Source organism: Hyperolius riggenbachi, chromosome 3, assembly GCF_040937935.1.
Source record: "Hyperolius riggenbachi isolate aHypRig1 chromosome 3, aHypRig1.pri, whole genome shotgun sequence".
In the NCBI taxonomy this organism is placed as follows: domain Eukaryota; kingdom Metazoa; phylum Chordata; class Amphibia; order Anura; family Hyperoliidae; genus Hyperolius; species Hyperolius riggenbachi.
Genome location: NC_090648.1, coordinates 2,605,536 through 2,627,974, shown reverse-complemented (window position 1 = coordinate 2,627,974; position 22,439 = coordinate 2,605,536). Strand labels below are relative to the sequence as shown.

General features: G+C 54.4%; 1 protein-coding gene across 1 annotated transcript in view; it reads left to right on the top strand.

Annotated features, from left to right (window-relative positions):
• Nucleotides 1-22,439, top strand: part of SLC2A4 (solute carrier family 2 member 4) — a 107,274-nt gene that overhangs the window by 61,102 nt on the left and 23,733 nt on the right. The window contains exons 4-6 of the mRNA XM_068271949.1: nucleotides 1,327-1,451; nucleotides 6,040-6,155; nucleotides 9,179-9,341. Of these exons, the coding sequence (XP_068128050.1) occupies nucleotides 1,327-1,451; nucleotides 6,040-6,155; nucleotides 9,179-9,341 (404 nt within the window). The remainder of the gene's footprint in view (nucleotides 1-1,326; nucleotides 1,452-6,039; nucleotides 6,156-9,178; nucleotides 9,342-22,439) is intronic.

Genomic DNA, 22,439 nt, shown 5'->3' with positions numbered 1-22,439 from the left:
ATGCTTACACCTCTCTGACACTGCAGCTGTCCCCTCCCCTGCTTACACCTCTCTGACACTGCAGCTGTCCCCTCCCCAGCCTACACCTCTCTGACACTGCAGCTGTCCCCTCCCCTGCTTACACCTCTCTGACACTGCAGTTGTCCCCTCCCCAGCCTACACCTCTCTGACACTGCAGCTGTCCCCTCCCCTGCTTACACCTCTCTGACACTGCAGCTTTCCCCTCCCCTGCTTACACCTCTCTGACACTGCAGCTGTCCCCTCCCCTGCTTACACCTCTCTGACACTGCAGCTTTCCCCTCCCCTGCTTACACCTCTCTGACACTGCAGCTGTCCCCTCCCCTGCTTACACCTCTCTGATACTGTTGCTGTCCCCTCCCCTGCTTACACCTCACTGACACTGCAGCCGTCCTCTCCCCTGCTTACACCTCTCTGACACTGCAGCTGTCCCCTCCCCTTCTTACACCTCTCTGACCCTGCAGCTTCCCCCTCCCATGCTTACACCTCTCTGACACTGCAGCTGTCCCCTCCCCTGCTTACACCTCTCTGACACTGCAGTTGTCCCCTCCCCAGCCTACACCTCTCTGACACTGCAGCTGTCCCCTCTCCTGCTTACACCTCTCTGATACTGCAGCTGTCCCCTCCCCTGCTTACACCTCTCTGACACTGCAGCTGTCCCCTCCCCAGCCTACACCTCTCTGACACTGCAGCTTTCCCCTCCCCTGCTTACACCTCTCTGACACTGCAGCTGTCCCCTCCCCTGCTTACACCTCTCTGACACTGCAGCTGTCCCCTCCCCTGCTTACACCTCTCTGACACTGCAGTTGTCCCCTCCCCAGCCTACACCTCTCTGACACTGCAGCTGTCCCCTCCCCTGCTTGCACCTCTCTGACGCTGCAGCTGTGCTTGGTATGTTTCGAGGCTCCATATCAATACAAGGGTTGGGGCCCCATGTAAAACTCACACTGGGTCCCCATGCTCCTTTGTTACACCACTGGGTGGCCATCATGATCTTCACTCCCATATCAGATGTACTGCCAGGATATAGCTATAGTAAGCAATGCAGCATGTACTGTACAATGGCAAGCGGAGGGAGAGGGGGGTGAGAGGCAATACACAAGCAAGCAGTTTCCAGCAGGTGAGGTAAGTATGGAATACATATGCTCGTTCATAACTTATCATGTAGTAATTGGTAAATGACATTGTGGGAGACCTGTACTGTACACACACTAGTGTGCATACAAGACTCAGGAGAATAACTGTGGCTTGTGGCACTAACAGAATAACCTGTGCCTGAGATGTCTAATGACGTTCCTCTGTCTGCAGGAAGAGGGCAATGATTATCAACAACATCTTCGCATTCCTGGGAGGAAGCATGATGGGCCTGTCCCAGATCGGCCAATCCTATGAGATGATGATCCTGGGAAGATTTCTGATTGGAGCCTACTCAGGTATGATGTGTCTTCTGGGGTCAATAAGGAGGAGGATGGGGATATTGGCCATACAGGCACTCAGGAGGAGGACGGGGATATCAGTCATACAGTCACTGAGGAGGAGGACGGGGATATAGGCCATACAGGCACTCAGGAGGAGGATGGGGATATCGGCCATACAGTCACTGAGGAGGAGGATGGGGATATTGGCCATACAGTCAATGAGGAGGAGGACGGGGATATTGGCCATACAGGCACTCAGGAGGAGGATGGGGATATCGGCCATACAGTCACTGAGGAGGAGGACGGGGATATTGGCCATACAGTCAATGAGAAGGAGGACGGGGATATCGGCCATACAGTCAATGAGGAGGAGGAAAGGGATATCGGCCATACAGTCAATTAGGAGGAGGACAGGGATATCGGCCATACAGTCACTGAGGAGGAGGACGGGGATATCAGCCATACAGTCACTGAGCAGGAGGAGGACGGGGATATTGGCCATACAGTCAATGAGGAGAAGGACGGGGATATCGGCCATACAGTCAATGAGGAGGAGGACGGGGATATCAGCCATACAGGCACTCAGGAGGAGGATGGGGATATCGGCCATACAGTCACTGAGGAGGAGGACGGGGATATTGGCCATACAGTCACTGAGGAGGAGGATGGGGATATTGGCCATACAGTTACTCAGGAGGAGGATGGGGATATCAGCCATAGAGTCACTGAGGAGGAGGATGGGGATATTGGCCATACAGTCACTGAGGAGGAGGATGGGGATATTGGCCATACAGTCACTCAGGAGGAGGACGGGGATATCAGCCATACAGTCACTGAGGAGGAGGACGGGGATATCGGCCATACAGTCAATGAGGAGGAGGACAGAGATATCGGCCATACAGTCACTGAGGAGGAGGAGGGGGATATTGGCCATACAGTCAATGAGGAGGAGGATGGGGATATCGGCCATACAGTCACTGAGGAGGAGGATGGGGATATCGGCCATACAGTCACTGAGGAGGAGGAGGGGGATATTGGCCATACAGTCAATGAGGAGGAGGATGGGGATATCAGCCATACAGTCAATGAGGAGGAGGACAGGGATATCGGCCATACAGTCACTGAGGAGGAGGAGGGGGATATTGGCCATACAGTCAATGAGGAGGAGGATGGGGATATCGGCCATACAGTCAATGAGGAGGAGGACAGGGATATCGGCCATACAGTCACTGAGGAGGAGGATAAGGATTTTGGCCATACAGTCACTGAGGAGGAGGATGGGGATATCAGCCATACAGTCACTGAGGAGGAGGATGGGGATATTGGCCATACAGTCACTGAGGTAGAGGATAGGGATATCGGCCATACAGTCACTGAGGAGGAGGATGGGGATATTGGCCATACAGTCACTCAGGAGGAGGACGGGGATATCAGCCATACAGTCACTGAGGAGGAGGAGAGGGGATATCGGCCATACAGTCACTGAGGTAGAGGATGGGGATATCGGCCATACAGTCACTGTGGAGGAGGATGGGGATATCAGCCATACAGTCACTGAGGAGGAGGATGGGGATATCGGCCATACAGTCACTGAGGAGGAGGAGGGGGATATTGGCCATACAGTCAATGAGGAGGAGGATGGGGATATCAGCCATACAGTCAATGAGGAGGAGGACAGGGATATCGGCCATACAGTCACTGAGGAGGAGGAGGAGGGGGATATTGGCCATACAGTCAATGAGGAGGAGGATGGGGATATCGGCCATACAGTCAATGAGGAGGAGGACGGGGATATCGGCCATACAGTCACTGAGGAGGAGGATAAGGATTTTGGCCATACAGTCACTGAGGTGGAGGATGGGGATATCAGCCATACAGTCACTGAGGAGGAGGATGGGGATATTGGCCATACAGTCACTGAGGTAGAGGATGGGGATATCGGCCTTACAGTCACTGAGGAGGAGGATGGGGATATTGGCCATACAGTCACTCAGGAGGAGGACGGGGATATCAGCCATACAGTCACTGAGGAGGAGGAGAGGGGATATCGGCCATACAGTCACTGAGGAGGAGGACGGGGATATCAGCCATACAGTCACTGAGGAGGAGGATGGGGATATTGGCCATACAGTCACTCAGGAGGAGGATGGGCATATTGGCCATACAGTCACTGAGGAGGAGGACGGGGATATCGGCCATACAGTCACTGAGGAGCAGGACGGGGATATCAGCCATACAGTCACTGAGGAGGAGGACGGGGATATCAGCCATGCAGTCACTGAGGAGGAGGATGGGGACATTAGCCATACAGTCACTGAGGAGCAGGACGGGGATATCAGCCATACAGTCACTGAGGAGGAGGACGGGGATATCAGCCATGCAGTCACTGAGGAGGAGGATGGGGATATCAGCCATACAGTCACTGAGGAGGAGGACGGGGATATCAGCCATACAGTCACTGAGGAGGAGGATGGGGACATTAGCCATACAGTCACTGAGGAGGAGGATGGGGATATCGGCCATACAGTCACTGAGGAGGAGGACGGGGATATCGGCCATACAGTCACTGAGGAGGAGGATGGGGACATTAGCCATACAGTCACTAAGGAGGAGGATGGGGATATCAGGCATACAGTCACTGAGGAGGAGGATGGGGACATTAGCCATACAGTCACTGAGGAGGAGGATGGGGATATCAGCCATACAGTCACTGAGGAGGACGGGGATATCGGCCATACAGTCACTGAGGAGGAGGATGGGGATATCAGCCATACAGTCACTGAGGAGGAGGATAAGGATTTTGGCCATACAGTCACTGAGGAGGAGGATGGGGATATCGGCCATACAGTCACTGAGGAGGAGGACGGGGATATCGGCCATACAGTCACTGAGGAGGAGGACGGGGATATCAGCCATACAGTCACTGAGGAGGAGGATGGGTATATCAGCCATACAGTCACTGAGGAGGAGGATGGGTATATCGGCCATACAATCACTGAGGAGGAGGACGGGGATATTGGCCATACAGTCACTGAGGAGAAGGACGGGGATATCAGCCATACAGTCACTGAGGAGGAGGACGGGGATATCGGCCATACAGTCACTGAGGAGGAGGACGGGGATATCAGCCATACAGTCACTGAGGAGGAGGATGGGGACATTAGCCATACAGTTACTGAGGAGGAGGATGTGGATATCAGCCATACAGTCACTGAGGAGGAGGACGGGGATATCGGCCATACAGTCACTGAGGAGGAGGATGGGGATATTGGCCATACAGTCACTGAAGAGGAGGACGGGGATATCGGCCATACAGTCACTGAGGAGGACGGGGATATCAGCCATACAGTCACTGAAGAGGAGGATGGGGACATTAGCCATACAGTCACTGAGGAGGAGGATGGGGATATCGGCCATACAGTCACTGAGGAGGAGGATGAGGATATTGGCCATACAGTCACTGAGGAGGAGGACGGGGATATCAGCCATACAGTCACTGAGGAGGAGGACGGGGATATCGGCCATACAGTCACTGAGGAGGAGGATGGGGATATCGGCCATACAGTCACTGAGGAGGAGGATGGGGATATCGGCCATACAGTCACTGAGGAGGAGGATGGGGATATCAGCCATTCAGTCACTGAGGAGGAGGATGGGGATATCGGCCATACAGTCACTGAGGAGGAGGACGGGGATATCGGCCATACAGTCACTGAGGAGGAGGATGGGGACATTAGCCATACAGTCACTGAGGAGGAGGATGGGGATATCGGCCATACAGTCACTGAGGAGCGGGGCGGGGATATCGGCCATACAGTCACTGAGGAGGAGGATGGGGATATCGGCCATACAGTCACTGAGGAGGAGGATGGGGATATCAGCCATTCAGTCACTGAGGAGGAGGATGGGGATATTGGCCATTCAGTCTCTGAGGAGGAGGATGGAGGTATTGGCCATACAGTCACGGAGGAGGAGGATGGGGATATTGGCCATTCAGTCACTGAGGAGGAGGACGGGGATATCGGCCATACAGTCACTGAGGAGGAGGACGGGGATATCGGCCATACAGTCACTGAGGAGGAGGACGGGGATATCGGCCATACAGTCACTGAGGAGGACGGGGACATTAGCTATACAGTCACTGAGGAGGAGGATGGGGATATCGGCCATACAGTCACTGAGGAGGAGGATGGGGATATTGGCCATACAGTCACTGAGGAGGACGGGGATATCAGCCATACAGTCACTGAGGAGGAGGATGGGGATATCAGCCATACAGTCACTGAGGAGGAGGATGGGGATATCGGCCATACAGTCACTGAGGAGGAGGACGGGGACTTATCCTGTATCTGAGGGGCCCTGATCCTTGACTCTTCATCTAATGGGCAGATGTACTGTCCTCCTGATTATGCCACATGAACTGGCAGTACATGTTTCCTGGATGTCTGAGGCCCGTGTTCATTCACCACAAGGAGCCATATTGTTATTATTACGATTATTTCTCATAGGACATACGTGTCTCTCAGCACATCACAATTATTTGACCTTTGCTGTCTTCTCCTGAAGTTCCTGTAAACAGATAAATGTTCCTCTGTCATGGCAGGTTTGGCTTCTGGACTGGTTCCGATGTATGTGGGAGAGATTTCTCCAACACACCTCAGAGGGGCACTAGGGACCCTCCACCAGCTCTCGCTAGTCATTGGGATACTTGTAGCACAGGTAATCTTATCCTTTCCTATCCTTCCCCTTCTCTATATTCATCCTTCCCTTCATCTTCCCCATTTCATTTTTATTTGTATCTTTGCCCCACCCCCATCACTTTCTTCCCCTTCATTTTACCCCATCTCTTATGCTTCCTCCTCCCTCTGTCCTGCTCTACTCCTCTCTCTGTCCTCCTCCTCTTCTCTCTCTGTCCTCCCCTTTTTCTCCTCTCTCTGCCCTCCTCATCCACTCCTCTCTCTGTCCTCCTCCTCTTCTCTCTCTGTCCTCCCCTTTTTCTCCTCTCTCTGCCCTCCTCATCCACTCCTCTCTCTGTCCTCTTCCTCTTCTCTCTCTGTCCTCCTCCTTTTCTCCTCTCTCTGTCCTCCTGCCTTTTCTCCTCTCTCTGTCCTCCTCCTTTTCTCCTCTCTCTGTCCTCCTCCTCCTCTACTCCTCTCTCTGTCCTCCTCCTCTTCTCTCTCTGTCCTCCTCCTCTTCTCTCTCTGTCCTCCTCCTTTTCTCCTCTCTCTGCCCTCCTGCCTCTTTTCCTCTCTCTGTCCTCATCCTCTTCTCCTCTCTCTGTCCTCCTCCTCTACTCCTCTCTTTGTCCTCCTTCTTTTCTCCCCCTGACCTCCTCCTTTTATCCTCTCTCTGTCTTCCTACCTCTTCTCCTCTCTCTGTCCTCCTGCCTCTTCTCCTCTCTCTGTCCTCCTCCTCTATTCCTCTCTGTACTCCTGCCTCTTCTCCTCTCTGTCCTCCTCCTCCTTTTCTCCTCTCTCTCTGTCCTCCTGCCTCTTCTCCTCTCTCTGCCCTCCCCCTCTTCTCCTCTCTGTACTCATGCGTCTTCTCTCTCTGTCCTTCTGCCTCTTCTCCTCTCTCTGTCCTCCTGCCTCTCCTCTCTCTGTCCTCCTTCTCTTCTCCTCTCTCTGTCCTCCTCCTCTTCTCCTATCTCTGTCCTCCTGCCTTTTCTCCTCTCTGTCTTCCTGCTCTTCTCTCTCTGTCCTCCTTTTCTCCTCTTTCTGTCCTCCTGCCTCTTCTCCTCTCTCTGTCCTCCTCCTCTACTCCTCTCTGTACTCCTGCCTCTCCTCTCTCTCTCCTCCTCCTCCCCTCTCTCTGTCCTCCTCCTCTTCTCTCTCTGTTCTCCTGCCTCTTCTCCTCTCTCTGTCCTCCTGCCTCTTCTCTCTCCATCATCCTGCCTCTTCTCCTTTCTTTGTCCTCCTCCTCTTCTCCTCTCTCTGTCCTCTTCATCTCCTCTCTCTGTCCTCCTCCTCTTCTCTCTCTGTCTTCTCCCTCTCCACTCTCTGTCCTCCTCCTTTTCTCCTCTCTCTGTCCTCCTGCCTCTTCTCCTCTCTCTGTCCTCCTCCTTTTCTCCTCTCTCTCTGTCCTCCTCCTCCTCTACTCCTCTCTCTGTCCTCCTCCTCTTCTCCTCTCTGTGTCCTCTTCTCTATCTGTCCTCCTTCTCTTCTCTCTCTGTCCTCCTCCTCTCCACTCTTTGTCCTCCTCTTCTCTCTCTGTACTCATGCCTCTTCTCCTCTCTTTGTCCCCCTCCTCTTCTCCTCTCTTTGTCCTCCTCCTCTTCTCCTCTCTCTGTCCTCTTCCTCTTCTCTCTCTGTCCTCCTCCTTTTCTTCTCTCTCTGTCTTCCTACCTCTTCTCCTCTCTCTGTCCTCCTGCCTCTTCTCCTCTCTCTGTCGTCCTCCTCTATTCCTCTCTTTACTCCTGCCTCTTCTCCTCTCTGCCCTCCTCCTTTTCTCCTCTCTCTCTTTCCTCCTGCCTCTTCTCCTCTCTCTGTCCTCCTCCTCTTCTCCTCTCTGTACTCATGCCTCTTCTCTCTCTGTCCTTCTGCCTCTTCTCCTCGCTCTGTCCTCCTGCCTCTTCTCTCTCTGTCCTCCTTCTCTTCTCCTCTTTCTGTCCTCCTGCTTCTTCTCCTCTCTCTGTCCTCCTCCTCTACTCCTCTCTGTACTCCTGCCTCTCCTCTCTCTCTCCTCCTCCTCCCCTCTCTCTGTCCTCCTCCTCTTCTCTCTCTGTTCTCCTGCCTCTTCTCTCTCCACCATCCTGCCTCTTCTCCTCTCTTTGTCCTCCTCCTCTTCTCCTCTCTCTGTCCTCCTGCCTCTTCTCTTTCCATCATCCTGCCTCTTCTCCTCTCTCTGTCCTCCTCCTCTACTCCTCTCTGTACTCCTGCCTCTCCTCTCTCTCTCCTCCTCCTCTTCTCTCTCTGTTCTCCTGCCTCTTCTCTCTCCATCATCCTCCTCTTCTCCTCTCTCTGTCCTCCTCCTCTACTTCTCTCTGTACTCCTGCCTCTCCTCTCTCTGTCCTCCTCTTCTCCTCTCTCTGTCCTCCTGCCTCTTCTCTTTCCATCATCCTTCCTCTTCTCCTCTCTCTGTCCTCCTCCTCTACTCCTCTCTGTTCTCCTGCCTCTTCTCTCTCCATCATCCTCCTCTTCTCCTCTCTCTGTCCTCCTCCTCTACTTCTCTCTGTACTCCTGCCTCTCCTCTCTCTGTCCTCCTCTTCTCCTCTCTCTGTCCTCCTGCCTCTTCTCTTTCCATCATCCTTCCTCTTCTCCTCTCTCTGTCCTCCTCCTCTACTCCTCTCTGTACTCCTGCCTCTCCTCTCTCTCTGAGAAATCTACTTTATATGCCCCACTATACTTTTATCTCAATCTGTCTATCCTCCTCTGACTGCTCCATCCACCCCCAAACCTCACCAGCTTTCCACTCTCTCTCTCTCTGTCTGCTACATCTCCATATCTCCTTTCTTGTGTCCCTTTCTCTATTCCTACTTTTCTTCTCCCCCCCCCCCCCCTCCTTGTCTTTCCATATTCTCCTTTCACTTCCGTGGCTCCCACCTCCCTCCATCAGTTCCTCTCTGCTCTCCTTCTTTCATTGCAATACTGTCTCTCTTGTTCAGAGTGAAATAATAAGTATTGGCAACAGAAGTCCTCTCGGCATTGCCCTATTCACATTTCATACAGGTGACAACCATAATGGAGCCCATATGGAACTCAGAAATGCATTTGATAACACGTGCTCCTTCTTGTGTCTCTCAGGTGTTGGGTCTAGATATCTTCCTGGGGACCGGCTCTCGATGGCCAAGTCTGTTCTGGGTGACTCTGATCCCAGCAGTTCTTCAGTCTGTACTGCTGCCATTCTGTCCTGAGAGTCCACGCTTCCTGTACATAGTGTGTGAGCAGGAGGGACAGGCCCGGACCAGTGAGTAACATTACTCCATATCTGCTGTGCTACCTTGTGTTGTCTAAGTGTCCCTGGTGTGAGGAACATCTGGAGAAAATTCCAGCATATGCTTTTATTAGATACACAGTGACTGAACGAATGTGCATTCCACAGCAGTTGCTCGCAGGCCGCTATAACAGTGAGTGCAGAGGTGACTTGGACACCAGCGGGAGCCCCCCTTAACCTGAGGGTGCTTACTCTATGGACAGATTATACCAATTGAGCTTTTACCTAGATAAAGGGGCCCAGTGTGGTCCCGAAACATTGGATTGTTACGTTATATCTAATAAAAGCAACAAAACCACTAATACCGCTGGTATTTTCTCAAGCTTTAACAATTCTAGGTGGAGTCACCCACCTGCTTCATACCTAGCAATCCGATTATATTTGGCCATAACACAATGTGTGTGTGGAGTGTGAGAAGACACAATATAGACCTGGGTGTGAGCTGAGGAGATATAGGTGTGAGTGAGGAATGTGACATAACACGGTCACCCTCCACTTCCTGTGATGTAACGTGGTCACCCTCCACTTCCTGTGATGTAACGCCGTCACCCTCCACTTCCTGAGATGTAACACCGTCAACCTCCACTTCCTGTGATGTAACGCAGTCATCATCCACTTCCTGTGACGTAACGCGGTCACCCTCCACTTCCTGTGATGTAACGCGGTCACCCTCCACTTCCTGTGATGTAACGCGGTCACCCTCCACTTCCTGTGATGTAACGCGGTCACCCTCCACTTCCTGTGATGTAACGCGGTCACCCTCCACTTCCTGTGCAGAATCCCTCCACCCAGCGCAGTGCACAGCAAGTCCTGATAGCTCCTCTGTGCAGAATCCCTCCACCCAGCCCCGTGCACAGCAAGTCCTGATGGCTCTGCTGTGCAGAATCCCTCCACCCAGCACCATGCACAGCAAGTCCTGATGGTTCCTCTGTGCAGAATCCCTCCACCCAGCCCCGTGCACAGCAAGTCCTCATGGCTCTGCTGTGCAGAATCCCTCCACCCAGCCCCGTGCACAGCAAGTCCTGATGGCTCTGCTGTGAAGAATCCCTCCACCCAGCACCATGCACAGCAAGTCCTGATGGCTCCGCTGTGCATAATCCCTCCACCCAGCCCCGTGCACAGCAAGTCCTGATGGCTCCGCTGTGCAGAATCCCTCCATCCAGCCCCGTGCACAGCAAGTCCTGATGGCTCCGCTGTGCAGAATCCCTCCACCCAGCCCCGTGCACAGCAAGTCCTGATGACTCCGCTGCGCAGAATCTCTCCACCCAGCCCCGTGCACAGCAAGTCCTGATGGCTCCGCTGTGCAGAATCCCTCCACCCAGCCCCGTGCACAGCAAGTCCTGATGGCTCCGCTGTGCAGAGTCCCTCCACCAGCCCCGTGCACAGTAAGTCCTGATGGCTCTGCTGTGCAGAGTCCCTCCACCCAGCCCCGTGCACAGCAAGTCCTGATGGCTCTGCTGTGCAGAATCCCTCCACCCAGCCCTGTGCACAGCAAGTCCTGATGGCTCCACTGTGCAGAATCCCTCTACCTAGCACCGTGCACACTAAGTCCTGATGGCTGTGCTGTGCAGAGTCCCTCCACCCAGCCCCGTGCACAGCAAGTCCTGATGGCTCCGCTGTGCAGAATTCCTCCACCCAGCCCCGTGCACAGCAAGTCCTGATGGCTTTGCTGTGCTGAATCCTTCCACCCAGCCCCGTGCACAGCAAGTCCTGATGGCTCCGCTGTGCAGAGTCCCTCCACCCAGCCCCGTGCACAGCAAGTCCTGATGGCTCCGCTGTGCAGAATTCCTCCACCCAGCTCCGTGCACAGCAAGTCCTGATGGCTTTGCTGTGCTGAATCCTTCCACCCAGCCCCGTGCACAGCAAGTCCTGATGGCTCCGCTGTGCAGAGTCCCTCCACCAGCCCCGTGCACAGCAAGTCCTGATGGCTCTGCTGTGCAGAATCCCTCCACCCAGCCCCATGCACAGCAAGTCCTGATGGCTCTGCTGTGCAGAATCCCTCCACCCAGCCCCATGCACAGCAAGTCCTGATGGCTCCGCTGTGCAGAATTCCTCCACCCAGCCCCGTGCACAGCAAGTCCTGATGGCTCCGCTGTGCAGAATCCCTCCACCCAGCCCCGTGCACAGCAAGTCCTGATGGCTGTGCTGTGCAGAGTCCCTCCACCCAGCCCCGTGCACAGCAAGTCCTGATGGCTCCGCTGTGCAGAATCCCTATACCTAGCACCGTGCACATTAAGTCCTAATGGCTGTGCTGTGCAGAGTCCCTCCACCCAGCCCCGTGCACAGCAAGTCCTGATGGCTCTGCTGTGCAGAATTCCTCCACCCAGCCCCGTGCACAGCAAGTCCTGATGGCTCTGCTGTGCAGAATCCCTCCACCCAGCCCCCTGCACAGCAAGTCCTGATGGCTCTGCTGTGCAGAGTCCCTCCACCCAGCCACGTGCACAGCAAGTCCTGATGGCTCCGCTGTGCAGAGTCCCTCCACCCAGCCCCGTGCACAGCAAGTCCTGATGGCTCTGCTGTGCAGAATCCCTCCACCCAACCCCGTGCACAGCGAGTCCTGATGGGCCCGCTGTGCTGAGTCCCTCCACCCAGCCCCGTGCACAGCAAGTCCTGATGGCTCCGCTGTGCAGAATCCCTCCACCCAACCCCGTGCACAGCAAGTCCTGATGGCTCCGCTGTGCAGAATCCCTCCACCAGCCCCGTGCACAGCAAGTCCTGATGGCTCCACTGTGCAGAATCCCTCCACCCAGCCCCGTGCACAGCAAGTCCTGATGGCTCCGCTGTGCAGAATCCCTCCACCCAACCCCGTGCACAGCAAGTCCTGATGGCTCCGCTGTGCAGAATCCCTCCACCAGCCCCGTGCACAGCAAGTCCTGATGGCTCCACTGTGCAGAATCCCTCCACCCAGCCCCGTGCACAGCAAGTCCTGATGGCTCTGTTGTGCAGAATCCCTCCACCCAGCCCCGTGCACAGCAAGTCCTGATGGCTCCGCTGTGCAGAATCCCTCCACCCAGCCCCGTGCACAGCAAGTCCTGATGGCTCTGCTGTGCAGAATCCCTCCACCCAGCCCCGTGCACAGCAAGTCCTGATGGCTCCGCTGTGCAGAATCCCTCCACCCAGCCCCGTGCACAGCAAGTCCTGATGGTTCCGCTGTGCAGAATCCCTCCACCCAACCCCGTGCACAGCAAGTCCTGATGGCTCCGCTGTGCAGAATCCCTCCACCAGCCCCATGCACAGCAAGTCCTGATGGCTCTGCTGTGCAGAATCCCTCCACCCAGCCCCGTGCACAGCAAGTCCTGATGGCTCCGCTGTGCAGAATCCCTCCACCCAGCCCCGTGCACAGCAAGTCCTGATGGCTCCGCTGTGCAGAATCCCTCCACCAGCCCCGTGCACAGCAAGTCCTGATGGCTCCGCTGTGCAGAATCCCTATACCTAGCACCGTGCACACTAAGTCCTGATGGCTGTGCTGTGCAGAGTCCCTCCACCCAGCCCCGTGCACAGCAAGTCCTGATGGCTCTGCTGTGCAGAATTCCTCCACCCAGCCCCGTGCACAGCAAGTCCTGATGGCTCTGCTGTGCAGAATCCCTCCACCCAGCCCCCTGCACAGCAAGTCCTGATGGCTCTGCTGTGCAGAGTCCCTCCACCCAGCCCCGTGCACAGCAAGTCCTGATGGCTCCGCTGTGCAGAATCCCTCCACCAGCCCCGTGCACAGCAAGTCCTGATGGCTCCGCTGTGCAGAATCCCTCCATCCAGCCCCGTGCACAGCAAGTCCTGATGGCTCCGCTGTGCAGAATCCCTCCACCAGCCCCGTGCACAGCAAGTCCTGATGGCTCCGCTGTGCAGAATCCCTCCACCAGCCCCGTGCACAGCAAGTCCTGATGGCTCCGCTGTGCAGAATCCCTCCACCAGCCCCGTGCACAGCAAGTCCTGATGGCTCCGCTGTGCAGAATCCCTCCACCCAGCCCCGTGCACAGCAAGTCCTGATGGCTCTCTGTGCAGAATCCCTCCACCCAGCCCCGTGCACAGCAAGTCCTGATGGCTCTGCTGTGCAGAATCCCTCCACCCAGCCCCGTGCACAGCAAGTCCTGATGGCTCCGCTGTGCAGAATTCCTCCACCCAGCTCCGTGCACAGCAAGTCCTGATGGCTCTGCTGTGCAGAATCCCTCCACCCAGCCCCGTGCACAGCAAGTCCTGATGGCTCTCTGTGCAGAATCCCTCCACCCAGCCCCGTGCACAGCAAGTCCTGATGGCTCTCTGTGCAGAATCCCTCCACCCAGCCCCGTGCACAGCAAGTCCTGATGGCTCCGCTGTGCAGAATCCCTCCACCAGCCCCGTGCACAGCAAGTCCTGATGGCTCCGCTGTGCAGAATTCCTCCACCCAGCCCCGTGCACAGCAAGTCCTGATGGCTCTGCTGTGCAGAATCCCTCCACCCAGCCCCGTGCACACTAAGTCCTGATGGCTGTGCTGTGCAGAGTCCCTCCACCCAGCCCCGTGCACAGCGAGTCCTGATGGCTCCGCTGTGCAGAGTCCCTCCACCCAGCCCCGTGCACAGCGAGTCCTGATGGCTCCGCTGTGCAGAATCCCTCCACCCAGCCCCGTGCACAGCAAGTCCTGATGGCTCTCTGTGCAGAATCCCTCCACCCAGCCCCGTGCACAGCAAGTCCTGATGGCTCTCTGTGCAGAATCCCTCCACCCAGCCCCGTGCACAGCAAGTCCTGATGGCTCTCTGTGCAGAATCCCTCCACCCAGCCCCGTGCACAGCAAGTCCTGATGGCTCCGCTGTGCAGAATCCCTCCACCAGCCCCGTGCACAGCAAGTCCTGATGGCTCCGCTGTGCAGAATTCCTCCACCCAGCCCCGTGCACAGCAAGTCCTGATGGCTCTGCTGTGCAGAATCCCTCCACCCAGCCCCGTGCACAGACTCTGCATATAGTGAAAGACAGGTCACTTGACTTGTTATGCGAGGATTTATGCATAAAATCTATGTGTATTTGCATTAGTGGAGACAGGCCCATAGGCTGTGTCCCCACTAATGCATTGTGAACTCCTTGTGGAGAAAGCGCAAATAAGCCATGAGTTTGTTTACATTATGTCACTCTAAGCGTAACATGTACGCGCCTTAGAGGGACGTAGGGGGGACGTAAGAGGCAGAAAGAGCAAGGCTTCTAAAATAAGCCATCGCTTTTTCTGCCGGGGAAAGGAATCAATGTTCGGCACCATGTCCCGAATCATTGATCCCTGGGGTAACGAACCGCGGCCCGGGAACACGCGGGAGCACACATGCTGCCTTTTCGATGTATACTATACGTTCAAAAGGCTTAAATAGTTAAGTAGTTAAAGTGAACCGAGCACCATTTCTAGCACCCCAGGGCATCTCAATAGCACCTGAAAAATGCATGCCAACAATATGTCTCATTATGAAAATAAACTTCCATTTTACCTTTTATTTAACACTGAAAGTAGTTTCATTAGCCTACTCTTCCGCAGAGATCTCAGGAAGCTAATTGTTTTATGGAGGTCATTGCCAAGAAATAAACAATACCTTTTCATCAACAGAAGGGGGTTGGGCAATTAGGACAGTTTCTTCAAAGTAATTGTGTGTGTCAATGTGTCAAGATAGCATCTCTGACTTGTATAAATAAGGACTGTGAGAAGGGGAGGGGAGAACATGGCAGCTTCTATGTCAGGAGGGATTCCAGTGAAAGAAAATGTGCTTAGTTCCCTTTAAGAGTTAAAGGGGCACTACAAGTCATATTTTTGTGTGCAATTTTCATTCATGTATTTGCACGGAGGCTGTGGGCGAGACCGTGACAAGGAGGATCTGAGCATGTGTGGGAAGTGGAGTGAGTGGAGGAGAGGCTGATGTGAGTGAGGAAGATTGAGCATGTGTGGGAAGAGGAGTGAGTGGAGGAGAGACAGATGTGAGAGGGGAGGATCTGAGCATGTGTGGGAAGTGGAGTGAGTGGAGGAGAGACAGGTGTGAGCGGGGAGGATCTGAGCATGTGTGGGAAGTGGAGTGAGTGGAGGAGAGACAGATGTGAGTGAGGAGGATCTGAGCAAGTGTGGGAAGTGGAGTGAGTGGAGGAGAGACAGATGTGAGTGAGGAGGATTGAGCATGTGTGGGAAGAGGAGTGAGTGGAGGAGAGACAGATGTGAGTGAGGAGGATCTGAGCATGTGTGGGAAGAGGAGTGAGTGGAGGAGAGACAGATGTGAGTGAGGAGGAGCTGAGCATGTGTGGGAAGTGGAGTGAGTGGAGAAGAGACAGGTGTGAGCGGGGAGGATCTGAGCATGTGTGGGAAGTGGAGTGAGTGGAGGAGAGACAGATGTGAGTGAGGAGGATCTGAGCAAGTGTGGGAAGTGGAGTGAGTGGAGGAGAGACAGATGTGAGTGAGGAGGATTGAGCATGTGTGGGAAGAGGAGTGAGTGGAGGAGAGACAGATGTGAGTGAGGAGGATCTGAGCATGTGTGGGAAGTGGAGTGAGTGGAGGAGAGACAGATGTGAGTGAGGAGGAGCTGAGCATGTGTGGGAAGTGGAGTGAGTGGAGAAGAGACAGGTGTGAGCGGGGAGGATCTGAGCATGTGTGGGAAGTGGAGTGAGTGGAGGAGAGACAGATGTGAGTGAGGAGGATCTGAGCAAGTGTGGGAAGTGGAGTGAGTGGAGGAGAGACAGATGTGAGTGAGGAGGATTGAGCATGTGTGGGAAGAGGAGTGAGTGGAGGAGAGGCTGATGTGAGTGAGGAGGATGTGGGCATGTGTGGGAAGAGGAGTGAGTGGAGGAGAGACAGATGTGAGTGAGGAGGAGCTGAGCATGTGTGGGAAGTGGAGTGAGTGGAGAAGAGACAGGTGTGAGCGGGGAGGATCTGAGCATGTGTGGGAAGTGGAGTGAGTGGAGGAGAGACAGATGTGAGTGAGGAGGATCTGAGCAAGTGTGGGAAGTGGAGTGAGTGGAGGAGAGACAGATGTGAGTGAGGAGGATTGAGCATGTGTGGGAAGAGGAGTGAGTGGAGGAGAGACAGATGTGAGTGAGGAGGATCTGAGCATGTGTGGGAAGTGGAGTGAGTGGAGGAGAGACAGATGTGAGTGAGGAGGAGCTGAGCATGTGTGGGAAGTGGAGTGAGTGGAGAAGAGACAGGTGTGAGCGGGGAGGATCTGAGCATGTGTGGGAAGTGGAGTGAGTGGAGGAGAGACAGATGTGAGTGAGGAGGATCTGAGCAAGTGTGGGAAGTGGAGTGAGTGGAGGAGAGACAGATGTGAGTGAGGAGGATGTGGGCATGTGTGGGAAGTGGAGTGAGTGGAGGAGAGACAGATGTGAGTGGGGAGGATCTGAGCACGTGTGGGAAGAGGAGTGAGTGGAGGAGAGACAGATGTGAGTGAGGAGGATCTGAGCATGTGTGGGAAGCGGAGTGAGTGGAGGAGAGACAGATGTGAGTGAGGAGGATTGAGCATGTGTGGGAAGTGGAGTGAGTGGAGGAGAGACAGATGTGAGTGAGGAGGATCTGAGCATGTGTGGGAAGCGGAGTGAGTGGAGGAGAGACAGATGTGAGTGAGGAGGATTGAGCATGTGTGGGAAGTGGAGTGAGTGGAGGAGAGACAGATGTGAGTGAGGAGGATGTGAGCATGTGTGGGAAGTGGAGTGAGTGGAGGAGAGACAGATGTGAGTGGGGAGGATCTGAGCACGTGTGGGAAGAGGAGTGAGTGGAGGAGAGACAGATGTGAGTGAGGAGGATCTGAGCATGTGTGGGAAGCGGAGTGAGTGGAGGAGAGACAGATGTGAGTGAGGAGGATTGAGCATGTGTGGGAAGTGGAGTGAGTGGAGGAGAGACAGATGTGAGTGAGGAGGATCTGAGCATGTGTGGGAAGCGGAGTGAGTGGAGGAGAGACAGATGTGAGTGAGGAGGATTGAGCATGTGTGGAAAGTGGAGTGAGTGGAGCAGAGACAGATGTGAGTGAGGAGGATCTGAGCATGTGTGGGAAGCGGAGTGAGTGGAGGAGAGACAGATGTGAGTGAGGAGGATTGAGCATGTGTGGGAACTGGAGTGTAGTGGAGGAGAGACAGATGTGAGTGAGGAGGATCTGAGCATGTGTGGGAAGTGGAGTGAGTGGAGGAGACACGGATGTGAGTAAGGAGGATCTGAGCATGTGTGGTAACTGGAGTGAGTGGAGGAGAGACAGATGTGAGTGAGGAGGATCTGAGCATGTGTGGGAAGAGGAGTGAGTGGAGCAGAGACAGATGTGAGTGAGGAGGATCTGAGCATGTGTGGGAACTGGAGTGAGTGGAGGAGAGACAGATGTGAGTGAGGAGGATCTGAGCATATGTGGGAAGTGGAGTGAGTGGAGGAGAGACAGATGTGAGTGAGGAGAATGTGAGCATGTGTGGTAAGTGGAGTGAGTGGAGGAGAGACAGATGTGAGTGAGGAGGATGTGAGCATGTGTGGGAAGTGGAGTGAGTGGAGGTGAGACAGATGTGAGTGAGGAGGATGTGAGCATGTGTGGGAAGTGGAGTGAGTGGAGGAGAGACAGATGTGAGTGAGGAGGATGTGAGCATGTGTGGGAAGTGGAGTGAGTGGAGGAGAGACAGATGTGAGTGAGGAGGATCTGAGCATGTGTGGGAAGTGGAGTGAGTGGAGGAGAGACAGATGTGAGTGAGGAGGATCTGAGCATGCGTGGGAAGTAGAGTGAGTGGAGGAGAGACAGATGTGAGTTAGGAGGATGTGAGCACATGTGGGAAGTGGAGTGAGTGGAGGAGAGACAGATGTGATCGAGGAGGATCTGAGCATGTGTGGGAACTGGAGTGTAGTGGAGGAGAGACAGATGTGAGTGAGGAGGATCTGAGCATGTGTGGGAAGTGGAGTGAGTGGAGGAGACACGGATGTGAGTGAGGAGGATCTGAGCATGTGTGGTAACTGGAGTGAGTGGAGGAGAGACAGATGTGAGTGAGGAGGATCTGAGCATGTGTGGGAAGAGGAGTGAGTGGAGCAGAGACAGATGTGAGTGAGGAGGATCTGAGCATGTGTGGGAACTGGAGGGAGTGGAGGAGAGACAGATGTGAGTGAGGAGGATCTGAGCATATGTGGGAAGTGGAGTGAGTGGAGGAGAGACAGATGTGAGTGAGGAGAATGTGAGCATGTGTGGTAAGTGGAGTGAGTGGAGGAGAGACAGATGTGAGTGAGGAGGATGTGAGCATGTGTGGGAAGTGGAGTGAGTGGAGGTGAGACAGATGTGAGTGAGGAGGATGTGAGCATGTGTGGGAAGTGGAGTGGGTGGAGGAGAGACAGATGTGAGTGAGGAGGATGTGAGCATGTGTGGGAAGTGGAGTGAGTGGAGGAGAGACAGATGTGAGTGAGGAGGATCTGAGCATGTGTGGGAAGTGGAGTGAGTGGATGAGAGACAGATGTGAGTGAGGAGGATCTGAGCATGCGTGGGAAGTAGAGTGAGTGGAGGAGAGACAGATGTGAGTTAGGAGGATGTGAGCACGTGTGGGAAGTGGAGTGAGTGGAGGAGAGACAGATGTGAGCGAGGAGGATCTGAGCATGTGTGGGAAGTGGAATGAGTGGAGGAGAGACGGATGTGAGTGAAGAGGATCTGAGCATGTGTGGGAAGTGGAGTGAGTGGAGGAGAGACAGATGTGAGTGAGGAGGATGTGGGCATGTGTGGGAAGTGGAGTGAGTGGAGGAGAGACAGATGTGAGTGAGGAGGATCTGAGCATGTGTGGGAAGTGGAGTGAGTGGAGGAGAGACAGATGTGAGTGAGGAGGATGTGAGCATGTGTGGGAAGTGGAGTGAGTGGAGGAGAGACAGATGTGAGTGAGGAGGATGTGAGCATGTGTGGGAAGTGGAGTGAGTGGTGGAGAGACAGATGTGAGCGGGGAGCATCTGAGCATGTGTGAGAAGTGGAGTGAGTGGAGGAGAGACAGATGTAAGTGAGGAGGAGATGAGCATGTGTGGGAAGTGGAGTGAGTGGAGGAGAGACAGATGTGAGTGGGGAGGATCTGAGCACGTGTGGGAAGTGGAGTGAGTGGAGGAGAGACAGATGTGAGTGAGGAGCATGTGAGCATGTGTGGGAAGTGGAGTGAGTGGAGGAGAGACAGATGTAAGTGAGGAGGATGTGGGCATGTGTGGGAACTGGAGTGAGTGGAGGAGAGACAGATGTGAGTGAGGAGGATCTGAGCATGTGTGGGAAATGGAGTGAGAGGAGGAGAGACAGATGTGAGTGAGGAGGATCTGAGCATGTGTGGGAAATGGAGTGAGTGGAGGAGAGACAGATGTAAGTGAGGAGGATGTGAGCATGTGTGGGAAGTGGAGTGAGTGGAGTAGAGACAGATGTGAGTGAGGAGGATCTGAGCATGTGTGGGAAGTGGAGTGAGTGGAGGAGAGATAGATGTGAGTGAGGAGGATTGAGCATGTGTGGGAACTGGAGTGTAGTGGAGGAGAGACAGATGTGAGTGAGGAGGATCTGAGCATGTGTGGGAAGTGGAGTGAGTGGAGGAGAGACAGATGTGAGTTAGGAGGATCTGAGCATGTGTGGGAAGTGGAGTGAGTGGAGGAGAGACAGATGTGAGTGAGGAGGATCTGAGCAGGTGTGGGAAGTGGAGTAAGTGGAGGAGAGACAGATGTGAGTTAGGAGGATGTGAGCATGTGTGGGAAGTGGAGTAAGTGGAGGAGAGACAGATGTGAGTGAGGAGGATCTGAGCATGTGTGGGAAGTTGATTGAGTGGAGGAGAGACAGATGTGAGTGAGGAGGATTTGAGCATGTGTGGGAAGTGGAGAGAGTGGTGGAGAGACAGATGTGAGTGAGGAGGATCTGAGCATGTGTGGGAAGTGGAGTGAGTGGAGGAGAGACAGATGTGAGCGGGGAGGATCTGAGCATGTGTAGGAACTGGAGTGAGTGGAGGAGAGACGGATGTGAGTGAGGAAGATCTGAGCACGTGTGAGAAGTGGAGTGAGTGGAGGAGAGACAGATGAAAGCGGGGAGGATCTGAGCATGTGTGGGAAGTGGAGTGAGTGGAGGAGAGACAGATGTGAGTGAGGAGGATCTGAGCATGTGTGGGAAGAGGAGTGAGTGGAGGAGAGACAGATGTGAGTGAGGAGGATATGAGCACGTGTGGGAAGTGGAATGAGTGAAGGAGAGACAGATGTGAGGAGGATCTGAGCATGTGTGGGATGAGGAGTGAGTGGAGGAGAGACAGATGTGAGTTAGGAGGATCTGAGCACGTGTGGGAAGTGGAATGAGTGGAGGAGAGACAGATGTGAGGAGGATCTGAGCATGTGTGGGAAGAGGAGTGAGTGGAGGAGAGACAGATGTGAGGAGGATGTGAGCATGTTTGGGAAGTGGAGTGAGTGGAGGAGAGACAGATGTGAGTTAGGAGGATCTGAGCATGTGTGGGAAGAGGAGTGAGTGGAGGAGAGACAGATGTGAGTGAGGAGGATGTGAGCATGTGTGGGAAGTGGAGTGAGTGGAGGAGAGACAGATGTGAGTGAGGAGGATGTGAGCATGTGTGGGAAGAGGAGTGAGTGAAGGAGAGACAGATGTGAGTGAGGAGGATCTGAGCATGTGTGGGATGAGGAGTGAGTGGAGGAGAGACAGATGTGAGTTAGGAGGATCTGAGCATATGAGAGAAGTGGAGTGAGTGGAGGAGAGACAGATGTGAGGAGGATGTGAGCATGTGTGGGAAGAGAAGTGAGTGGAGGAGAGACAGATGTGAGGAGGATGTGAGCATGTGTGGGAAGTGGAGTGAGTGGAGGAGAGACAGATGTGAGTGAGGAGGATCTGAGCATGTGTGGGATGAGGAGTGAGTGGAGGAGAGACAGATGTGAGTTAGGAGGATCTGAGCACGTGTGGGAAGTGGAATTAGTGGAGGAGAGACAGATGTGAGGAGGATCTGAGCATGTGTGGGAAGAGGAGTGAGTGGAGGAGAGACAGATGTGAGGAGGATGTGAGCATGTGTGGGAAGAGAAGTGAGTGGAGGAGAGACAGATGTGAGGAGGATGTGAGCATGTGTGGGGAGTGGAGTGAGTGGAGGAGAGACAGATGTGAGTGAGGAGGATCTGAGCATGTGTGGGATGAGGAGTGAGTGGAGGAGAGACAGATATGAGTTAGGAGGATCTGAGCACGTGTGGGAAGTGGAATTAGTGGAGGAGAGACAGATGTGAGGAGGATCTGAGCATGTGTGGGAAGAGGAGTGAGTGGAGGAGAGACAGATGTGAGGAGGATGTGAGCATGTGTGGGAAGACAAGTGAGTGGAGGAGAGACAGATGTGAGGAGGATGTGAGCATGTGTGGGAAGTGGAGTGAGTGGAGGAGAGACAGATGTGAGGGAGGAGGATCTGAGCATGTGTGGGAAGTGGAGTGAGTGGAGGAGAGACAGATGTGAGGGAGGAGGATCTGGGCATGTGTGGGAAGTGGAGTGAGTGGAGGAGAGACAGATGTGAGGGAGGAGGATCTGGGCATGTGTGGGAAGTGGAGTGAGTGGAGGAGAGACAGATGTGAGTGAGGAGGATATGAGCACGTGTGGGAAGTGGAATGAGTGAAGGAGAGACAGATGTGAGGAGGATCTGAGCATGTGTGGGAAGAGGAGTGAGTGGAGGAGAGACAGATGTGAGTGAGGAGGATATGAGCACGTGTGGGAAGTGGAGTGAGTGGAGGAGAGACAGATGTGAGTGAGGAGGATGTGAGCATGTGTGGGAAGTGGAGTGAGTGGAGGAGAGACAGATGTGAGTGAGGAGGATGTGAGCATGTGTGGGAAGAGGAGTGAGTGAAGGAGAGACAGATGTGAGTGAGGAGGATCTGAGCATGTGTGGGAAGTGGAGTGAGTGGAGGAGAGACAGATGTGAGGGAGGAGGATCTGGGCATGTGTGGGAAGTGGAGTGAGTGGAGGAGAGACAGATGTGAGCGAGGAGGATGTGAGCATGTGTGGGAAGTGGAGTGAGTAGAGGAGAGACATATGTGAGGAGGATCTGAGCATGTGTGGGAAGAGGAGTGAGTAGAGGAGAGACAGATGTGAGGAGGATGTGAGCATGTTTGGGAAGTGGAGTGAGTAGAGGAGAGATAGATGTGAGGAGGATGTGAGCATGT